Source organism: Bactrocera tryoni, chromosome 5, assembly GCF_016617805.1.
Source record: "Bactrocera tryoni isolate S06 chromosome 5, CSIRO_BtryS06_freeze2, whole genome shotgun sequence".
Taxonomy (NCBI): Eukaryota; Metazoa; Arthropoda; class Insecta; order Diptera; family Tephritidae; genus Bactrocera; species Bactrocera tryoni.
Window position 1 is genome coordinate 23,621,344 of NC_052503.1, and position 20,080 is coordinate 23,641,423.

Genomic DNA, 20,080 nt, shown 5'->3' on the forward strand with positions numbered 1-20,080 from the left:
ACGTTGGTAAAAATTTATTATCAGAATTTAATGGTCACGCGCGGCGCATTAACGAGCCCACATGGCTGTGCCATCATTTAAGTCTTCAGATATATGCTGGTTTCTTCGCAGATATCCATGAATTTGTTAGCAAATTGTTTGTGTGCAGCCTTCACACACATATTTGTACACATACATTTCGAGTCGGCACTCCATCCGCCAATAACCTTGCAATTCAACAAGAAAGTAGCCGCGCATTAACACAAATATGTCGTCGGGAATTATGTTTATTTCGTAATTTAGCAACGATACTCGAATCACACAACAATTTTATACCCTGTACAAGGTATATTGAGTTTGGCACGAAGCTTGGGATACCCCGAAAACAATGTCCAAAACCCTAAAGGAATATAGTTATAAGTGTTCAGCGTCACGAGCTCAGTCTCTCAGTTTTTGAAATATCGAAATGAAATTTTGCACACATACTTATCTCCAGAAGAAACTACTCATTTGTAGAAACCGTCGATATCGGGCCACTATAGAGTATAGCTACCATACGAACTTACCAATCAAAGTCAAGTCCTTGTTTAGAGAAATGTTTTATTCAAAAGGATATCTCCACGAAATTTCACGCAGATTATTATCGAAAACAGCGCGACAATCACCGTAAAAATTGTGTAGATTACACTACTATAGCATATAGCTGCCCTACAAACTGGCCGATCCAAATCAAGTTCTTAATGGAAAACTCTTTTATTTGTGTAGGACATTATAGCTCCGACACAACCGAAGTTAACGTTTTTTCTTTTATTTTGGTTTTACTACTCGTATTCCCACACCAACATACTCCCAGCAGCCATATAAATTGACGCCATATCAACACCTCCATTCCTCTTCGGCTGCATCGCGTGAATGAGTGTGTGTGCTACGTGTCCAGCATGCGTCCACAGCGCCGTTATTGAGGAGAGCTCGCCTTTATTGCCACTTTGGCGCACAGAATTTTATTTATTAAGCATTTTTGCTACCCATACGTGTATTTCTTTGCTGCTGACTTTTGCTTGTTGAAGCAAACACCATTTTATATGTTTGATTGTTGCTGTTACATTATATGTGGGCGTGTGCTGTGCTTGCTTACATAAGTATGCTGTTTACTAACCAGCTAATATATTTTATGATTTCTCTTTAGCTTATATTTATTATTATCTCTTGCTTTGTAGTGGCGCATAACTAATGCAATTGACTGGAGAAGTTAAAGCCACGGCGTATGCGTAACCTGCGACAATTACTCTGGTGTTTAATGAGAGTCAATCGATATTTTCAAGAGCAGCTATTGAAACATTTATAAATATATATTGTATGTGGCTTGTATAATATGTTTAGTTTGCTTAAAGAAAATGAGTTCGCACGTGACTATTACTACTCAGTTAGTCCATTTCAGTTTCAGTAGCAGTCACGCGAGTTGAAATTTTATTAAAAATAAGCTTTTCTTTTACGAGGATAACCAAAATGGTATAACGAAGTACGCCAGCGTGAAATAATTTAAAATTCATAATTTTTTTTTTAATTCGTTGTAAATTTTTTTTTATTGATTCTGATATAATCCTGTTTTTGGGTATAAAAATTAATTTTGAAATTATTTTTAATTAAGATTTAATTTGAATTATGGAATGTAAAAAATTGTATTTAAATGTTATAACAACTGCTTAATTGCAATAAAAACATTTTCTTTTTGAATCCGATATAATCCAATTTTTTTAATTAAAAAGTATTTTCTAAAATTAAATTAGATATTTGAAAATTATTTTTAACCAAGATTAAGACCGGAATTATAAAATGTAAAATTTTTTATTTAAATGTTACAACTGTCTTTTTGATGCATTATTTGCAAGCCTAGTTCCACCTGATTTTGTTAAAAAATCAACAAAGTTTTAATTTTTTGATTTAAAAAACGAACTTTGTTTACAAATTGCTCAAACTACACATCTGTTATTATATAATATTTCTACATTAAATTTAAAAACCATAAATATCTTGCCATTCAGTCTTGTTAATGAGAATAATATTAGGATACATACCTACCTAAGTATCCTACCATATTAACCTTTTCGAAAAGCTAGCAAATATAAGGCAAATGTTAGCCCTGATATTGGTAATTTTAATGAATAACTCAGAATTATTAGGAAAGTCAGTCAGCTTATAAATAAGTTTTAATGTAACCGCATGTTAAAAGTTTATATAATTTGATGCTCCTCGGTTCACTTTAACTTCATAATTCTAATATGATCCCCCTTATGGAGCTTAAGGCAAGCCCTGAAACAAAATACTTCAGGTTATAATAACAACAATCAAACTTAGAGTAAATATTTAATAAAGGACAAAATCGGTGTAGGTACTTCTACAAACTATTTTTTATATTTAAGTATCACATTACTGCTATGTACATTTGAACTGGTGAAATCAATAGTCCTTAGCCCAACCAAAGTATGAAAAGTATTTACGAAAAGGTAATCCCACAGAAGCAGGAAAAAGTATTCAAGAAACATATTTCTTCTCTGCATCTTTCGAAGAACTATAAAATAATAATTCTAATAAATTTACACTCAATGATAAGTCAAAACAACAAACCTACAAAAACCAAAAAGGATGAATTTCAATAGTGACTTCCAGGTGAGAATATCAGATAGACGTGAATGGAGAAGAGGTTTTGTAGGGGAGGAGAATACTATAATGTTTATATACTATCTCTATCTCTATATTCTGTCTATAACGACGGACTCAAAATGGACTGTCGATTAGGGACGTAGGTATACTCCGTGTATCTTAAAGTGTCTCTCTCTCCATCCGTCTACCAAACTCAGCTAGCATGTTCCAAACAGAAGTACTAGGCATCGAAAATGTCGACGAACTGGCCAAGTCAGGAGCCTCTCTAGACGAGTATGAGGCGGAGACAATACCGAGCCCGCTATGAACGATCAAGAGGAAGCTGAATTCCCAATTTCAACAAGTAGTTCAGAGCAGAAATCTTCAACCAAATGATAGAGACCGAATATTAGGAGACAAGAACTAAAGAAAAGTATATACATACTAACAACTACCATAACGGGGTATTGGATATTAGGAAAACACGTGTTAAAAATCGATATAATCCATAACATTATTTGCCGCAGATACAAACTTGGAGCGAATAAGGGAACAACTCTACACTTCCTCTGCAAGTGTTCAGCTCTAACAGAACCCCAGTTACAGCAATGAAAAGAGATAGCAATATTTAAAGGTCCTACGAGTATGGTATCAAAATGCCGCATTTAGCGCTAATTCAGCCCAAAGAGGCTGCACTCTTACCTGTCTAGCTTATACCAACTAACTGAAAGTATTAGAAATTACAAAAAAAAATCGATTGGATGACGTTCTCATCAGAAGTTTTTCATGTCAAAAACAAAACTGAGGATTTGTGTGTATGTGTATGCCGTCAGAGGTGCCAACAACCTTCTATGATTAACACCAAAATTTGAAAATATGTATTATTAAAACCCTAATCTAATGTTCCATTCCTCTAATATTTTTCAATAAAAATTAATTATCTAAAAAATTTATATACATACTAAGTATTTCAAGAACTATTATTTTTTTGGAAATAATCACTGTTTTAATTCAAATTGTATTTCACTATTGCACAGAATGGCTGAAAACTCCCGAAACTCTAAGCTCTCTCTCAAAGATGACGAATGCACTTTTACTTGGAAGCTTTTCACCGGTTGGGATTTCATGATTGGTAAGCACAAGAAAAACAATTAATTCGTCTCCTTTCAGGCTTAAGTAAAAAAAAAATAAATACATAAATATATATTCATTGATACCACAACTCCTTCAGCAACTCACTATTCACTTCAATAGTTCCTTTTGTTAATGCAAATATTCCACTGACTTCCTTCAATTATTTACATTTCAGGCCACGCTGAAACAGCGCACAACCGAATCGCCTCGGTGGTGGTCGGCTTCAAAGAGGTTTTGCTCGAAGAAGCCGAAAAGAAGAAGGATAATCGCAAGTGAGCCTCAGACTTAATTAATTAGTTGGCGGCGAGTGTGCGCCTTCAAGTTTAAATGCCGTCATTTTCAACTTCAACATATGCTTTAATGTTTGTCACTTCTTTTTCTCCTTCTTTTTTGTTTACTTTCCTTTTTCGGCGTGACTTCGCAGCTGGCGCATAATCCTGCAGCGAATTTTGGTGAATCTGGTTGTGATGGGCTTATTGGCTGCCTCCGCTTACACTGTCGTCGAGTTGGTTAATCAGTGAGTACCGTTATGTCGACGAATGCCGTTATGTGTAGCGGCATTGATTTTTCTCTAGCGTATCTTTTATGTTCTTTGTATGCAACACGCGTGCGATTTTTTATTACAAATTGAATTTTTCAATACTTTGTCTGCCTGCGACGGCTTTCGCATTGATTTTGCTCTTTCGTTACTTTTTGCACAGTTCGGAGCAATTGGCGCGTAATGGCAATTTACTGAGTCGCAATGCGGTTAACATCACCATCACGCTGCTGGCGTTCTTCATGCCCATGATATTCGACGCATTGGGATTATTCGAAAATTGGCATCCGCGACAGCAGTTGCGCTTGCAATTGGCACGGTACGGTAGCGGTTATTTTTTGTTTAAAGCTCAGAGGTTATAAATGCACCACGTGATTTTTGGAATATTGAAATTTTTAGGGAACTAAATATATACAGATGTTAGGTTAAGATTAAATAGTTTTAAAGTTTCCAAAGCTTTTCCCTTAAATATTTAACACTCGGCTTGACTGCTTTTGTGATAACCAGGTTCCACAAGAAATCCGATTATCTACCATATTCGATCATTCATTAAATCAAAACATATTATCCAGGTAGGTTAGGTTAGGTTAAATGACCGATTCTAACGGAAATCTCATATGAACAGCTTATTTCACCGGTCCGTTGTGGTACCTAAAGCTCTTAAAAAATGTATCATAAAGACTCTCATAAATCGTCAAAGCGCTTTGAGTCGATCACAAAATTGATAAGACGGCTTATGAGGTCGACTATGTCTCCTGGTTCGCCGAAGGTATAACCGCCGAGTAGTTAGACAATGGAGGAGCGTCGAATACTTTCAGAGCTGAAGCGTTTTCATCCATTCGGCATTTACAGTATGAATAACTCTTGTAAAATGTCCAGTAAGAACTTCTTACTCGTGGCCAGAAGGATCTTACAGTTCAACAGGAACTGGTCGTCGGCCAACACCTCCTAAGCGTACGCGAAGTAAATATGGTCAGTAATAGAACGCAAAATGTCAACAAAGACCCAACTCGCTCGTTCACCCTATGAGGTAGGTGGGATGAGGGTACCCTTTTGTGCTAATTCATCAGCTTTGCAGCAAAAATCTTACAGGAATAGTTCTCCGTCGTATAAAATCCGCAGTTATTTCAATCATATATGTAGATCCTACGATATGGAAAGTAAGCATAGAAAACTTTCAACTTTTGTATTGTTGAAGGTTGTTTTGCTGTTCCAAATTGTATCCAGACATAAGCACGGGTTCGATTCTTCCTCCAAACAGTCTTCAAAACGACATTGAAACTTCATTATCATTATCATAACAAATACCTCCTTCAAAAACTTCCTTGAAGCAATAAATGCCGGAGGAACACCTGGTCTTGGAATACCAACAGCACAGAGCATACCACAAAATTATTTCAAGGTAGTGTGGATAGTGAGCAAACCAAAAGGTATCCAATTTTAAGAAAGATCTAGTTAAGTAAAATGGTAGATCAAGATGCACTTTTCTCTGATATCTCACCTTCAGAAACTTGGTACAGTGCTATACAGGTCATGAGCGAAAGATGTTGAAACGTTAGAATATTTTCTTTGCGAATGACCAACCTTCAACTGGCTGACACAGAATGGAACATCCATGGTTTTCAAAGTTCCAAGCTGATAGTAAAAACGCTTAGAAATTCACAAAGTAGCTGAATGGTGTTAAGTTGAGAGTAATTTGAGAGGACCAAGTTGCTGAATGTGCTCTCAAATTGAGTCCGATAATAGCTTAAGAACGTCAAGTACAAGCGGCTAGTCCGAAGATCACTATAATATCCGTAATCCTTTGTTTCTTCAATTTGTTGCTCAAGATCAGCCTTTACATAAACGGGTTTTGGCCGATTTTGCATTATTAAGAATTATAAACCTGGAGAGTTTTCCATATTCATCAATATAATTTATTTTTAATATTTGGACTTTCACTCTCTCTCTGGTATATTTGAATAACCTTTAGTTGGATCGAGAGAGTAATTACTAATTTTTGCACTAAATCTTAGTGTGTAGATCGTACTTAGTTCAGTACTTGCAATATTTATGAGACGAGACTTTTCTAATAAAATATACTCGTTCTTATTTTTAAATAAAGCAGTTTAATATAAATATTTGTTCAATTCATTTTTTTATATAAAATTTGCTTTCCCTTTTGGTCTAAAAGGAGTAAACAGATCATTTATTTATATTCATAGATTCAGTTGTCCCTAATAGATTAAATTTATCGAGTAAGACTTTTTTAAGACGCATAAAATTAATAAAATTCCACTAATTCCGATTCCTCTCGCTAATCTTATATGCTCTTCCCCTCCCGCACAGCATCATGATACTCAACATGCTCAACTTGTATTCGCTGATGTTCTCCTTCATCTACAACATCGACAGCAAGGAGGGACCCTTGCAGACGCTCAAGGAGCGCTACGATAACTCTACCTACGCCATGAATAATTTAACAATAGTGATGGATGGCTACAAAAGCAACAACACAAATAGTACAGCAATAGCCATAGCGCTGGCGCATCTCAACCTGAGTACCACCAATCTGGTAACCACGACCACGGCTGCCACAACAACACTTTACGGCTTGGTCACGCGACTGCGATGCCGCAATATCACAATGAAATGCTCAAAACCAACACGTATCAACAATCGGAATTTCACAACAGCAACAACATTACTGCTACTCAATCTAAGCACCTCAACGCTGTTGCCACACATCACCACCAACACAGAGTCGGACACGACAAATATGTGGACGACGCTGCCCACCACAATGCCACCTGTCACAACAGATATCGATACAAAAACGATAACGCCGCAACAACAAGAAGAGTGGAGCACGGCACAGTTCAATGCGATAACCGCAGCAGCAACAACAATAACAGCAACATTCAGTACACCAGCCACCGATGCATCGTCGACCACAATAACGGATTATACGGAGAGCAGCACAACACAAACCGAAACGACGGATGCATCCACATTGCCACAGTCCACCTCAACCACAACAACAGCGCCGGGTAGTGATAGTTTCTTTGACTACATGGATTATTTCGTTGGCATGCCGCTCGAGCTTAGCGACTCCCAAGAAGTGGCGAGTGCAACGGAGACAACGCTTAGCGGCACGAGCGGCACGACCGAAAATGTGCGCCGTGCCAGAAATGGCAAAAATCTACGAGCTTTGCAACGTAAGCCTCGCCAAGCCTTACTGTCTGCTTTGTACGAGGCAACACAGCGTGCGCCGCCGGGCCGTTACAGTCGTCAGTTGAATGAAAGGCGCAGACAAAGTGACCGTGACAACGAACCCTACACCGACAGCGGTGCTGCGACTACCACCGCTTACACGGTAGAGGAAAGTACGCCCGGAGCTCAACAGCAACAACTGCAAGTGGAGTCCGCATCGCCGGCGCCACAAAATGAGTCCTTACCGACGCTACATGTCAATACGAAATTACTGGGTGAAGTGCTGGCTTATTTCACCAGCTCGACATCGACCGTTGAGCCAACGACTACAAAGTTGCCGCCTACAACAACGACTGTAGTAACGACGACAACGACTACAACAACTTCCACACCGCCAACAACTACAACGGAGTCTGACGGCAGCACTACTGCATTCTTCTTAGCCGAAGATGATATCATTGACGAGTCCGCTACCGTCAATTATGACACTAATGAATTCGATGAAGATAATTTCGAGACTTGCGTGCGCACCATTTGTGATACTTACCCTGAGGAAGAGGTTACAATCACAGATTTGGATGCAACTGCAACACCGACGACACCCTCATTGACACCGATGGAGATATTCGAGAAAAAAATGTTTGAGGTTAAGCTAGATATACAGCAGGTGCAACGCAATTTGACCAGCATGTGTTGGGAAACGTCGCTGGGTCAGGAGCTGGCAAAGGTTATCGTTTCAGATGGGGTAAGTATGCACAGATTGGAAATGTTGAGCTACTGTTGATAGTTTGTGATCTTATTACCAAGAGGTGGCTAGTCTATTGTAGCAGAAAAGCTCATATAAAGCGTCTTGTAAAAGAACATTTAACTTAACATGTTCGAATAGCATCCTACGGAAATGATAAAGGAGCTGCAAAGAGCTTTTAAGCTTTATAAAACCCGGAAATAGCTTTTAGAGGCTCAAATAATTCCCTGCAAGCCATATTTCTGATATGAAAAAAGGTGAACGAAAAGAACAACCGCTAAAAGAAACATTAAGCAAAGAGTTTCTTTCTTTTTGGTACAAATTAACAATTCTCAGAAAGTTTATTAAATTATTTATTGACTAGATTAGATCTGTTTAAACGTAGTTTTGCATAGATATCAGAAGTTTTTTCCTGAGCCGACAAGATGATTTAAAAGGCAGATGACGTTTCTCTTCAATAAGGCGCATTTTGGAAAATGTATCTTACATTTTCAGCATTTCTGGTTCAAATATGTTTCGAATGCTTTCCAAAACTATTAAACTATAATTAATTATCCTCATCTAAACAATAGCTCCCAACAGAAAGCTATTTTAAATGTCCACCGCTCGTGAGACAGGCTCCCACACTGTGTGTTTGTTTTAAAGATCAGCAATCCTACTGTTTCACATAGTTCAACACACTCTAAAATGCAGCTAGACCAAGGACCAAGTTCACTGTTTCAAAAGTTCAGCATGCTTTAAATGCAGCTAAATAAAACACTGAGAATGGGAAATTAACCAATCAACTTTCAAATTGCTATCAAAACTTTCGCGTAAAAGCCATTCAACTTCTGGCATTAGCATACGCCAACTACTGTCACCCCAGCACAACAGGCTTCTGGGCACTTTTGCACTTCAAACTCAGTCGAAGAAGCGTTGAAGTTTGTTTTTGCACACGCTTTCGGCAATGTAGAAATCAAAATTCAATCTTCAAATGAAATTTTACATTATTTCCATGATTGTCAGTCGTTTTCACTAGCTTTTCAAGTTTTGACGGCCTGTGTAAAGTTTAGTTGAGTGCATGATTTTGTGTTTGGACACAATAGAGTGAGTTCTCATTTTTCGAATTGTTTCCAAATTTCTATTATAGTACAAGAAGTTATCCTGCTTAAAGCATGGGTGGGTTACAAAAGAACTTATTTACGAATTTTACAAATATTATGCTTGCCTTATCCAGGTAACAACTCTGCAGGCGTAGCCACCTATTAGAAACTTATTTTTAAAAAGCATAATGACCCTTTTGTCGACCAACCCGGTTTTAAGTAGGCGAAAGAAAGACAAGGAAAGCCTGCTCGCGTTGTACGCTTTGTGTTCTTATTCGCGGCTACGCAATTTGCAATTTTTCATTCTTTGAAACTTAAGGAAATAACGGATATATTAACAGGTCAATTGAAAAGTCAACGGCCTAATACATAAAAAGCGCTTATAGAATTAAATCCATATGAGTTTTAGGTAGCTTTATTCCTCATAAAGCGCGTGAATAAATTTGATAGCCGTCCGATCATTATCTACTTTGCTGCTGAGGAGTTGCTGGACACTGCCTCGGGAAAAGCAATAATCAAGGGTTGATATGCCAAGCTTAGACGTGGTGCTCGAAGACGGTGAACGAAGTGGACACCCTAAAGAGGTTGTTATCGACAAAAACATCAAAAAATTACACAAAAAATGTTTGAATCACGGTAAAGTGAAGTTGTAAGAAAGTACGTCATATCATTCACAAATATTTGGGTATCAGAAAGCTCTGAGCAAAGTGGATGCAGCACGAGCTCACTATTTACCCAAAACAACTACGAATTGATGATTCAGAGAACTATTTGGAGAAGTTCAAGAATAAGAAACCCGAGTTTTGCGTCGATATATGAATAATTTTTATTAACAACCTTGAAAAAGTAGAGGCCATTAAAGCGACTAAGACATAGCATAATTGGACCATTTTAGGGATAAAATTAAAGGAAAAGAAAGCGCTGTTTCATCAACACACTGCGCCGTGTCACAAGTCAGTGAAACGTTGGGAAAATTCTAAAAATTGGGTTTCGTATTGCTTCCGTATCTACCGTATTCTCCAGATCCGGCCCTAGCGACTATTTCCTGTTTTCAGTTCTGAAAAGAATGCTTGTTGGGAAGATATTTTCGTCGAATGAAGAGGTGATTGCCGAAACAGAGGCCTATTTTGAAGCAAAGGTTAACTGGTACTACAAAAATGTTATGGAAATGTTAGAGGGTCGCTATAATCAGTGTATCACACTTGAAGGAAACTATGACGAATAAAAAACAAACATGCCTAAAAAATTTGTTTAGTACTCCAGGGACTCTTCAATAGACCAGTTACAATAAATGAACGAAACAAAAAAAACTTGTTTGAGAAATATTAAGAAGTTAAAAAATACTTTCTGAGGAGATTGGCCACCATTTTTTTTAAAGTTCTTATTAAATTGTTGAAACCAATGGATAAATGAAATTAAATTTAAACCAAAAAGGTTTAAAACTCAATTAAAAAATATTGAAAGCATACTATTTTTTTAAAATGTGATTTGAAGATGTTTAATATAATTAAACTGACATAGTGAAGGCATCAACTATGGATGTGTCCATAGTTCTTTCGCGCCGAACTTCTTTCTGCACAGGCGGCCTTCGGTAGTTCAAGAATAATGTCTTCGCTTTAGAGTCTGGTTTAAGAACCAGTTCAAATTTTAAAGGAAAAAGTCATAAGTTGACGAAGTCATATAATAGGAAGCCACACAGTCATTTTTGAAAAAGGTTGCCAGCTATTTTAAAATGTTTATTAAAATTATTTGTCGTTATATATAAATTTTATATTATAAAATTGGCATTAAATATAAGCATTTGAGAATCCTTTGATCTATAATACATAGAGAGAATATATATAATAATTAAGTATTGTATTTCAGCTAGCAAAAATCACATTTTTTGTGTAATAAATAAGAAACAACGAGCAAAATCTAGTTTTACGTTAAACTAATCTATAATTGACCGATTTTTGACAGTTGACGTCTCATACATCTCAGCGTGGTGAAACCCTACAGTTGCTCTCTTATAAAATAGCGCAGTCTTCTAACTAGTTGACCTCTTAGCATACAGTAGTTATAAGGCACTTCACAACTAGTTCTCTCCCCTACTGGTTATGTTCAGTCACGCATCTACATATATTTACATATGTCTGAGTGTTTGCAAGTGGTTTGTGCGAAACTCCACCTCAGTGTAAAATAAATATGTGTGTAGTTAATACTTTGCAAAAACACGCCATAAGCCCTCTCGACTGCACTCATGGTCGTGTGTACACTTGTGTGCGTATGAGTGCATATCAAGGATTGCAGCTTTTGCGCATAATTAGCTACTTAACTTTTCCTTTCGTACTCTGATAATGAGCTGAAACTAAGTTGAGTGCTTGTTAAAAAAATGTTACAGCGTTTTCACCCGTTAGTTCGCAGACGGCAATTTGTACGAATACGAGTATGAATAAATCTAAGGTGGAAGTAAAAATTATGGCATAATGTGTGTTAATATAATGGAGATTATTTTATTTGGCTCATGCAGGCTAGATAAAGTTACGGAACGATTTTATGAACTTGTGGAACAACGTCACTGAACTTGGGTCATTTTATGTGGGTTAGACTAAACCGGAAAATGAAAATAGCGTATTTTTATACGCTGCAGGGGAGGTAATTGGTTTAGCGGTACATTATTCAACCTCAATAGCTATTATTGTATTTCTTTAATATAATCTTATTCGAGAAATCTAAGTTACAAGGCAGTTTTCGAATGTTATTTTTTTTTAGAACTTTGGATATTTTTTTATATAGAAAGTGATTCAGATAACCATTTTAATATTCTTTGATTTACCAAGTGTTAATTTGTCAGAAATACTATAGCACATGTTTCTTCAAATCATTCATTCATTAATCAAGCTTCAGTGAAGTTTTACGTCTATCTCTGGTATCATTTTAAAAGGTGAAAAAGGTGTTTATACATACATTAATATATCACTTGATGAACCAAATCTTAGATCCACCGAAAATAAATTTTTCATCCTTCAAAAGTAAACACTCCTGATATCAAGTAGGATGTTTTAATATCACTACTACATAACGACAGACCTCTGCTATATGAGCTCAAACGAAATCGAAAATTCTTCCCAGAAAGGGCTAATATACTGCATATTTTCAAAATGCGAGCTAAGAAAAAATGACGTAAACTTTGGCACAGAAGCTTATGGTAAGACAGTTTACCAATAAATAAAGCCTATCATAAGAATTCAACTGAGTCCAGTTCAAAGGCGTGATCCAAGTTACCCGTCTAGGTAACAATATGATCGCCTGGATGCAGTGAAACGAAACGAAGAAGCTACAAACATGTCAGAGCACTGCACCCCGGACCGGATGCCTCTTGATGTCTTCCATCGAACACCTGCATAGCGAGGCCCGTATGCTTCCAGCATAATAAACTCCTCTACAAACAGTTTCGGCTGGAGGGCTTTGGTAGAAATCATAACTGCAGTCACCAGCTTGGAGCGGAACCGCCTCCCAAAAGCAACAGGAAGTCCTTCTTCAACTACGTCGACGACATAAAACAATACGCCGACACAACTTCGGACGCAACAAACTTCAAACTTGCACTGAGTGCCATGCACAGTGGAGCCATAAACACCTTCACCAACTCCCTCTCAATGAATGGCGTATTTAGAGTCAAACCACCATCAATTGCAGACGAAGAGTTCGAATTGCCGCGAGAAACGAGAGTGACCCTTGTGCAGCTTCGTTCTGGTTACTTTAGCAGATTAAACTCTTATTTATCCAAAATCGACCTCAGCTTTTCAAATATATTTTCGGCAAGCATTGATTCCTGGCATGCCTCTAACCATCTCTTTGCAGGCCCTGATAACCATGTACATCTGACAACTGATCTAATCCATACCATCCTAACGGGGATTAGGTACCCGTTACAACAACAACAACTGACTCCCATACTTACTTTTTCCTGAATATTATGGAATCGCAAGTGGTTCATTCGGGATACACTCAAAATATCGAAATTCAAAATGCCGACACATCAAAAAACCGACAAAATTTAAATATGCAGCCAAATCAAAATACCGACAAATCAAAATACCGACAAATCAAAACACCGACAAATCAAAATGCAAACATGAGAAAAATGTTTTGTCTTATCCGCCCTTATTTCTATCGAAGCACAGAAAGAGAATTCTGCCGACTAAGGGTTATGATCCTGAGCGTGTTCGTGGTCGGAGGCCGAAGGGCCTCGAACGAACAACGCCACCTTTTCTTAATTCGTCGGTATTGTGATTTGTCGGTGTTTTGATTTGTCGGTATTTTGAGTGTCGGGTTTCAAAATTTCGAGATTTTTATTGTCGGCATTACGTTATACACCCGGTTCATTCAACCGTACGTTTTTTTATCTCATGACAACTGTAGTTATGATTTTCTGTCGAAAAATCAGAAATTATAACTGGGTCTATTTCGACGCAGTTTATCTCAGCTCTTACAACTGCCATCAAGTTTTAGCCTCTAGACCACCTTAAGAGTATCAACCTTTCTGATATTCTATTCTACATTATATCTCTTTTCATTCACGATTGTTCATTATTTTTCAATAAATTTGATCCATATTGCATAATTTTTTAATCTCGTCGTATACTGTCAGTGGTTCCTAATCTTTCTAGCGTTGTTTGGTCTGATATCATAGGTCGTTTTTCTTCTTGTTAAGCTGTCGACATTATCACTTTTTCTCTTATATTTTTGCTAAAGGTATTTAATAATATTTCACTTCCTTAATTCTCTCCCAGCTACTGCATAGCTTCTCCCTCGTGCGATCGCTATATTATCTGGTCTCATTGAGCGGGCGCGCACTGCGTGAGGAGCCAATCAAGATCTCCAGAACTCAACTGCAAAAGGAGCGTGAAGAGGAACGTAAGAAAATCTTTAAGGTTCAGAAAGCGAAGCCCACCGAGAATAGTGCAGCCGCGCTGACCAGCAGATGGCGCAAGGTGCTGGAAGCTTCGTCGCCGGTCACACCAACACCACCGCCGGATTTCGAAAGTGAAGAGTACAAAACTAAGAAGCCAGAAAGGTAAGTACGAGGAATAATGGATTGGATCACTAAAAAAATTTCACTCCTTTCTTCCACCAGAATTAATTTCTCGCATCATGAAAGAGGCTCTCGAGGATCTGCTACATCGGATGACAGTTCGGATTAATCGACAGGGCGAGACGATGACGATGCTGGACACGGAACACCACTGACTTTCCACTGCACACGATGAAGATGGAAAGAGACATTTAGAACTTATCAAAACTACAACTCATCGAGACCGATCGGAAACCTTCGTTGGTTGACATCCGTACAAATTGCCAAAAGAGTGAACGATGAGACGCTGAACAGCGTGCCTCGTGTCTGTGAAGGAAAGAAGTCGCGTGAAAAGCATACAAGAAAGAGATAAAAAGAGACAGAAGTAAAGAGGAAACAAAAGCCGAAAGTTGAAACACCGATAAAATCGAAAGTCAGGCAGCAGGATAGGATAATCAGAGGAAAAACAAAGTTCGGCGTCGTCGTAGATATAAAGAGATCATCGTCAGCTCAAAGCAAACAGACTCGAAGATAAAGAACAAAGTGAACAGATAAACATCAAACAGAAGCGAAATATTAGTCTGGCTCTCCGCTCCCTAAATAGCAGAGCTTCAGAGCTCAAGTGTCGCGTCCGGATAGTCGATACAAATACACAGATATAAGTAAACGATTTCGATCGATCAAAAGTTTGTTGCGCAAAGCGTGTCAAAGACGCCGATCAATCGGCTACAAGCAACCACACGCTTTGCCTGAAAACAGAAAATCAAACAACAGCGGCAACAACGCTCGCCACAGCGCGAAGAAGAAGAAAAGTAATTTTGTGATTATTGATGAGAAGACACCGACGTCGAGCGAAAAGAACGGCCACCAGCCAAGCATCGTTCCTTTCAGTGGCACGCGGCGGTACTTTCAAATTCGACGTCAAAAGCCAGACCCAGTGAAGAAACTGCAGCCGAAGGCGGAGGTCGCTTTTAAGTTCGATGAAACATCGCTGGAGGAGCCACAAATAATGGTAAAGCTGGGCGAGGTGAGTGAGCCACCGCAGCGCTTCGCCTCCAACGACACAACGGCCACCTGGCGAAGGCCTCCGCAACACCGGCATTTGTCGAAATCCAGAGAAACTTTTAAATCTCTCACGCCAAAGGACGTAAGAAAATTGGCACACTCTTCGCGCTTGTGCGCGATACAGTAAACACCAAATGGAATGATGATGAGCAATCACCGAGCAGCAGTGGTGGACCGACTACACCGAAGTTTCCCGTAACACCAGAGACCGCCAAAAATATCAACGACGAGGCCATTGCAATCGAGATACCTTCAACGCCTGAGGCCGAAATCGCAGCCAAACAACATTTTCCCACAACAATTCCCGAAATCACTATTGAACCAAAAGTTGCAGCTCCCTGCTATCCAACAACTACATCGGATATTAATATGAGCGATTCGGAAGCGCTGGACAAACCTGGTCCCATATATCAACCACCGTTGCAGCGTCGCAAACCCATTGAACGTGCGCAAGCCACCCGTCAAGACTCACAAACCTCAGTTTGGTCCGATAATATACCAACAATTACCATTAGTACAACCGGCAGTGATGAATGCATACCCAAGGTGGATCCAGAGAAGAAATTTACCACACCCATCATACCAATCGCCGCAGTTGCGCCACTCAAAGAGAGCGTGGTTATGACCGTTACGAAATCAGCGCCGCCAAGTCCGGATCCCAAAGTGAAAGTCATTAAGATCGATATTGAAGATAAATAGTTCACGAACTGCGGTTTTCTTTAATGTAGTGGACTACAAAGTGCCTTCCTGAACTCTAAACGGAAACCAAATTTTTACTTCCTCCTATGTCTAATGTTGGAGTAGCAGTAATTTTTGTATTTCGGCGCAACTTGCAACGTGTCCATAATTTATATACCAGTCTGCTGTATTTAAATACTTGCATTTTATAGAAATACTGCAGTAGTAGAAAAGTTCAAATAAAATTCAAAAGTAAAATACGTGGCATACAAAATTGAGCGAAGAAAATTGTAGTTTCGAAAAACACATAAAATAAATAGCTCTTGCAACAAATTTTAAACCATTCATTCTTCTGCGAGAGTTATCATTTTTAATACTAATTACCAAGAGAGTAGTGGGTTGCCATTCATTGGGATCTTGGTTGGCCAGGTTTGCTTTCGAATTTGTTATGAATACTTGTCGTCAAATTTTTCCATGTTCTAAAAACTTGAAGTCCAGAAGTGTACTCTCTTTGAGTCAAGATAAACATAACAGCCATACATTTAGTTCCTCATAAAGTCTTTCTCCATATTTTACAGGTAGCTTTTATTTCAGTGTCACGAAAAAAAAGAAGTCACAGGGATCTAATTTTGGGCTTTTATTGACTTGTCCAAATTTATCTTCTTTGACCTCTACTCTAATGGTTTTAAGGAAATTTCTCAATTCTTTCTACAATTTTGATCTCAAAATGCGCTTAAACAGTAAACAAACCGGTATTAAGACGATCAATAAAGCATGTGGAAAGTTTATATTATTATCTTTAATACTAATTGTGAAAACTATACTTCTTCGATGAAACAATATGTAAATAATTTTTTCTAAGGCTTCCTTCAGCATTATTTGTGCTACTCTCCCACTTTTTCTAGAAGTGATCTTGTGGTTGTTCATCGAACGAAATTTCCTTAACTTTTTTAATACTTTCGTCACAGTCAGAGTTGTGAAGATGTTTTCTACATATAACGTCACGAATCTAACTAAATTTTTTCGTTCCGTTGTGTACTCGATCTAGTGGGCCACCCCTAACAATTGTGTCATTGTTTCAATAATTTAGTTATAGAAATGATTTCCATAGAACTCCTTTTTCAACAGGAGTTTATTGTAACTATTTAATTAATGGACACACTTCATGTGAAATTTTTATTTTTCTAAAGGTTATACCCTTAACTATAACATACTAGGGTTTTAAATCGATTTCATAAATAGTTTTTGAGAAAGTGTTTTCTCAAATGAAACTCCAAACCTATGTTCAAGCAGCTCTACTAGTTCAGCACAAGACTTTTCATTTTTCTCGAAATACATTTTCTAATTTGCTTGGGTCGGAGACAAATGATCCGATCTGCGTCAAATTCTGCATGTTTTGTATATAGTACTCTATGAAATGACCAGTTTTCTGAACTGATCAAAAATCGAATTTTGGTAGGGCAAAAACGACCAAAAGTTTGGGAAAATAACCAACACTGTGGATTCTTGTACGATAATTATATTATAATAGGGATATTTTTTTTTTAATTTCAATTAAAAAGAATGCCGGAACTACGGCAGTGGTCTTGAAATATCTATAAACATATCATTTAAACTATAAATCAAATTTGAGATCTGCTTGAACTTTGGACCATACATGTTGTACGAAACATAATTATGACATTTATATAATATAAAAAAATTATTTTTATGATTTTGTTATAAAAAAAATCTGGGTAAATTCATTACCAACTTACCAGCTGGTTTCTATTTTTGGAATCTTCTTCTTTTTTAGAATAAGGCTCAGGAAACATACACATTTTATAGCAATGTGTTTTTGTATTACACATAAGCGAAGACACACTCCGCTGAACCGGAACTAGCAAATACAGTTGAAATGGTAAATGCATAGGGTAATTCATTGTGGTTTGTGTCTATGGTAAAATGTATGTATAATTGTGAATAGATGAAGTTTTCCTGTTAGAAATTTTTAAATATATATACAAGTAAATTCTCTTGATATTTAACAAAATTAAATAATGAAGCTTCATTAATTAAAAAAATATAAACTCTGTATTTATGTTCACTAAGAAATTCAGTTTTTTTCTTCTCGTTCCAATCAAAATAAGACCCGAGTTGTGCCATCGCTTTAACCAGCTAATAAAAGTGCGAAAACCTTTCAGATAACTAAAAGTGCTTGAACTCGAGAGATTTTTAATTAATTATTAACAAAATTTTAATAATATAACATTAAACCAAATATAGGCGAATGTGCTATATGCCATGTTACTATCCAGAGGGTCATAACATCATACATAGAACATTTAATTCTAGATTATGGCTTTTAGGCAAAAACTGTACGAGGAACTTTCATTGATAGGCATCTTAACTTAACAAGATCATACAAATCTCTCTAACTAAAAGTTTTACTCCTAGTGGCAAGCAAAGTCCTATAATAAATAATACCTTTAACAAAGTGATTTTGAACGTTTAGTTTTTAAGGAAGCTATATGCTATAATGGTCCGATATAAGCAACTGCTTGGGTTGAATAGTATGTGTTCGAATTTCAAATCGATATCTCAAAAACTGAGGGATTAGTTCGCGTATACACAGGCAGTTCTGGTATATACAGACAGTTCTCCTATTCACAGACGGTAACAACAAACAAGCATGGTTAATTATATCGACTCAGCTAGTTACACCGATCATTTATACAAACATATATTTTACAGAGTCGCCGACGTTTCCCTCTGGATATTGCAAAATTTTGTGGCAAACTTATGTACTCTGTTCAGGATATAATGAGAAAACTATGCGGAAAGGAACTGAACTAAGAACACACGCCAAAATCGCCTATTTTAGAAAACCCCAGAACCTCTCAGAAGTGGTTCGACGACTGTCAACATTACTATGAATATGAAAAATTCAGCTCTTTTTTATTATAGATACACATTTTTATCGAGCACTGCCGAACAGACACTATTAACATACCGGGCTTTCGAATAAGGATGATACGATTTTTGTTGCGGTTTTTGGTCTGGTGGAATCATCGGACCGTACTTCTTTCGAAATGAAGTTGTTGACACCGTTACTGTCAATGGAGAGCAGTATATATTGACGATAACCAACTTTTTATGGCCGCAATTGAAAGACCTTTATCTTGTCAGCATCTAGTTCCAGCAAGACCTGGCTACGTGCCGCACAGCACGTGCAAAAACCGAATTATTTCAAGAATAGTTTGTAGATTCGATTATTTCAAGAAATTGTGCCATTGATTGGCCGCCAAGAAGTTGGGATTTTATACCTTTAGACTACCCCTTATTTGAAGTAATTTGTCCTTAGCAATAAACCAGATTCTCTTCAAGCTTAAAAAGTTAAAATTGAGCGAGCTATTCATGAACTTGATTTTGTGAAAAAAGAGCTGAAAAATTAGGTTCAACAGAAATAGAGAATACCAGAGTTTCGCTACGGTATTTTTTTGTGGAACGTCTGAAAGAAGAATACATTAGGTCGTGGCATCATGAATGAAGGAACCATTTTTCTTAAGAATTACTACGAAAATTTAACAGTTTACCACTTTGTTGCCTCATCACATAATTTTGCTTATAAGAAATCGTATCAAAATATGTGAAAGTATAACAAATCTGTGAAATAATAAAAAATATTTGGGCGAAGCATTTAATTATCTTTTGGGAGTTTTCCTAAGTATCTAAGCGCTCTAACTAATCACCACCCTTGAACCAGTAAGGTTGTTTTCTTTTCACTGGATCTATTCTATACAACAAAAAGCGCTGATGCCGACGAAAAATTGCACTGCTTTGAGAGTTGTGAGTTCTAATATGGACCCTACTTGTGCAATCTTGTATACGAAAGGGATGCTCAAAGTAATATTTGCTTTACAGTTTTGTGGATTTCATATGAGAATCTTATTAAAGAGCCTCTCCTTACTCATATCCATAAAATAAAA

General features: G+C 37.4%; 2 protein-coding genes across 3 annotated transcripts in view; both read left to right on the top strand.

The window, feature by feature from the left end:
- The window catches only part of LOC120776624 (laminin subunit gamma-1), a 48,634-nt gene that overhangs the window by 2,220 nt on the left and 26,334 nt on the right, over positions 1 to 20,080 (top strand). The gene's annotated exons all lie outside the window — the stretch shown is intronic.
- Positions 3,658 to 16,133, top strand: LOC120777064 (serine-rich adhesin for platelets-like). The gene is made up of 7 exons (XM_040108188.1): positions 3,658 to 3,751; positions 3,929 to 4,025; positions 4,455 to 4,610; positions 6,620 to 8,228; positions 14,089 to 14,372; positions 15,129 to 15,400; positions 15,514 to 16,133. The coding sequence occupies exons 1-7, from the start codon at positions 3,658 to 3,660 to the stop codon at positions 16,131 to 16,133; spliced, it is 3,132 nt and encodes a 1,043-aa protein (XP_039964122.1).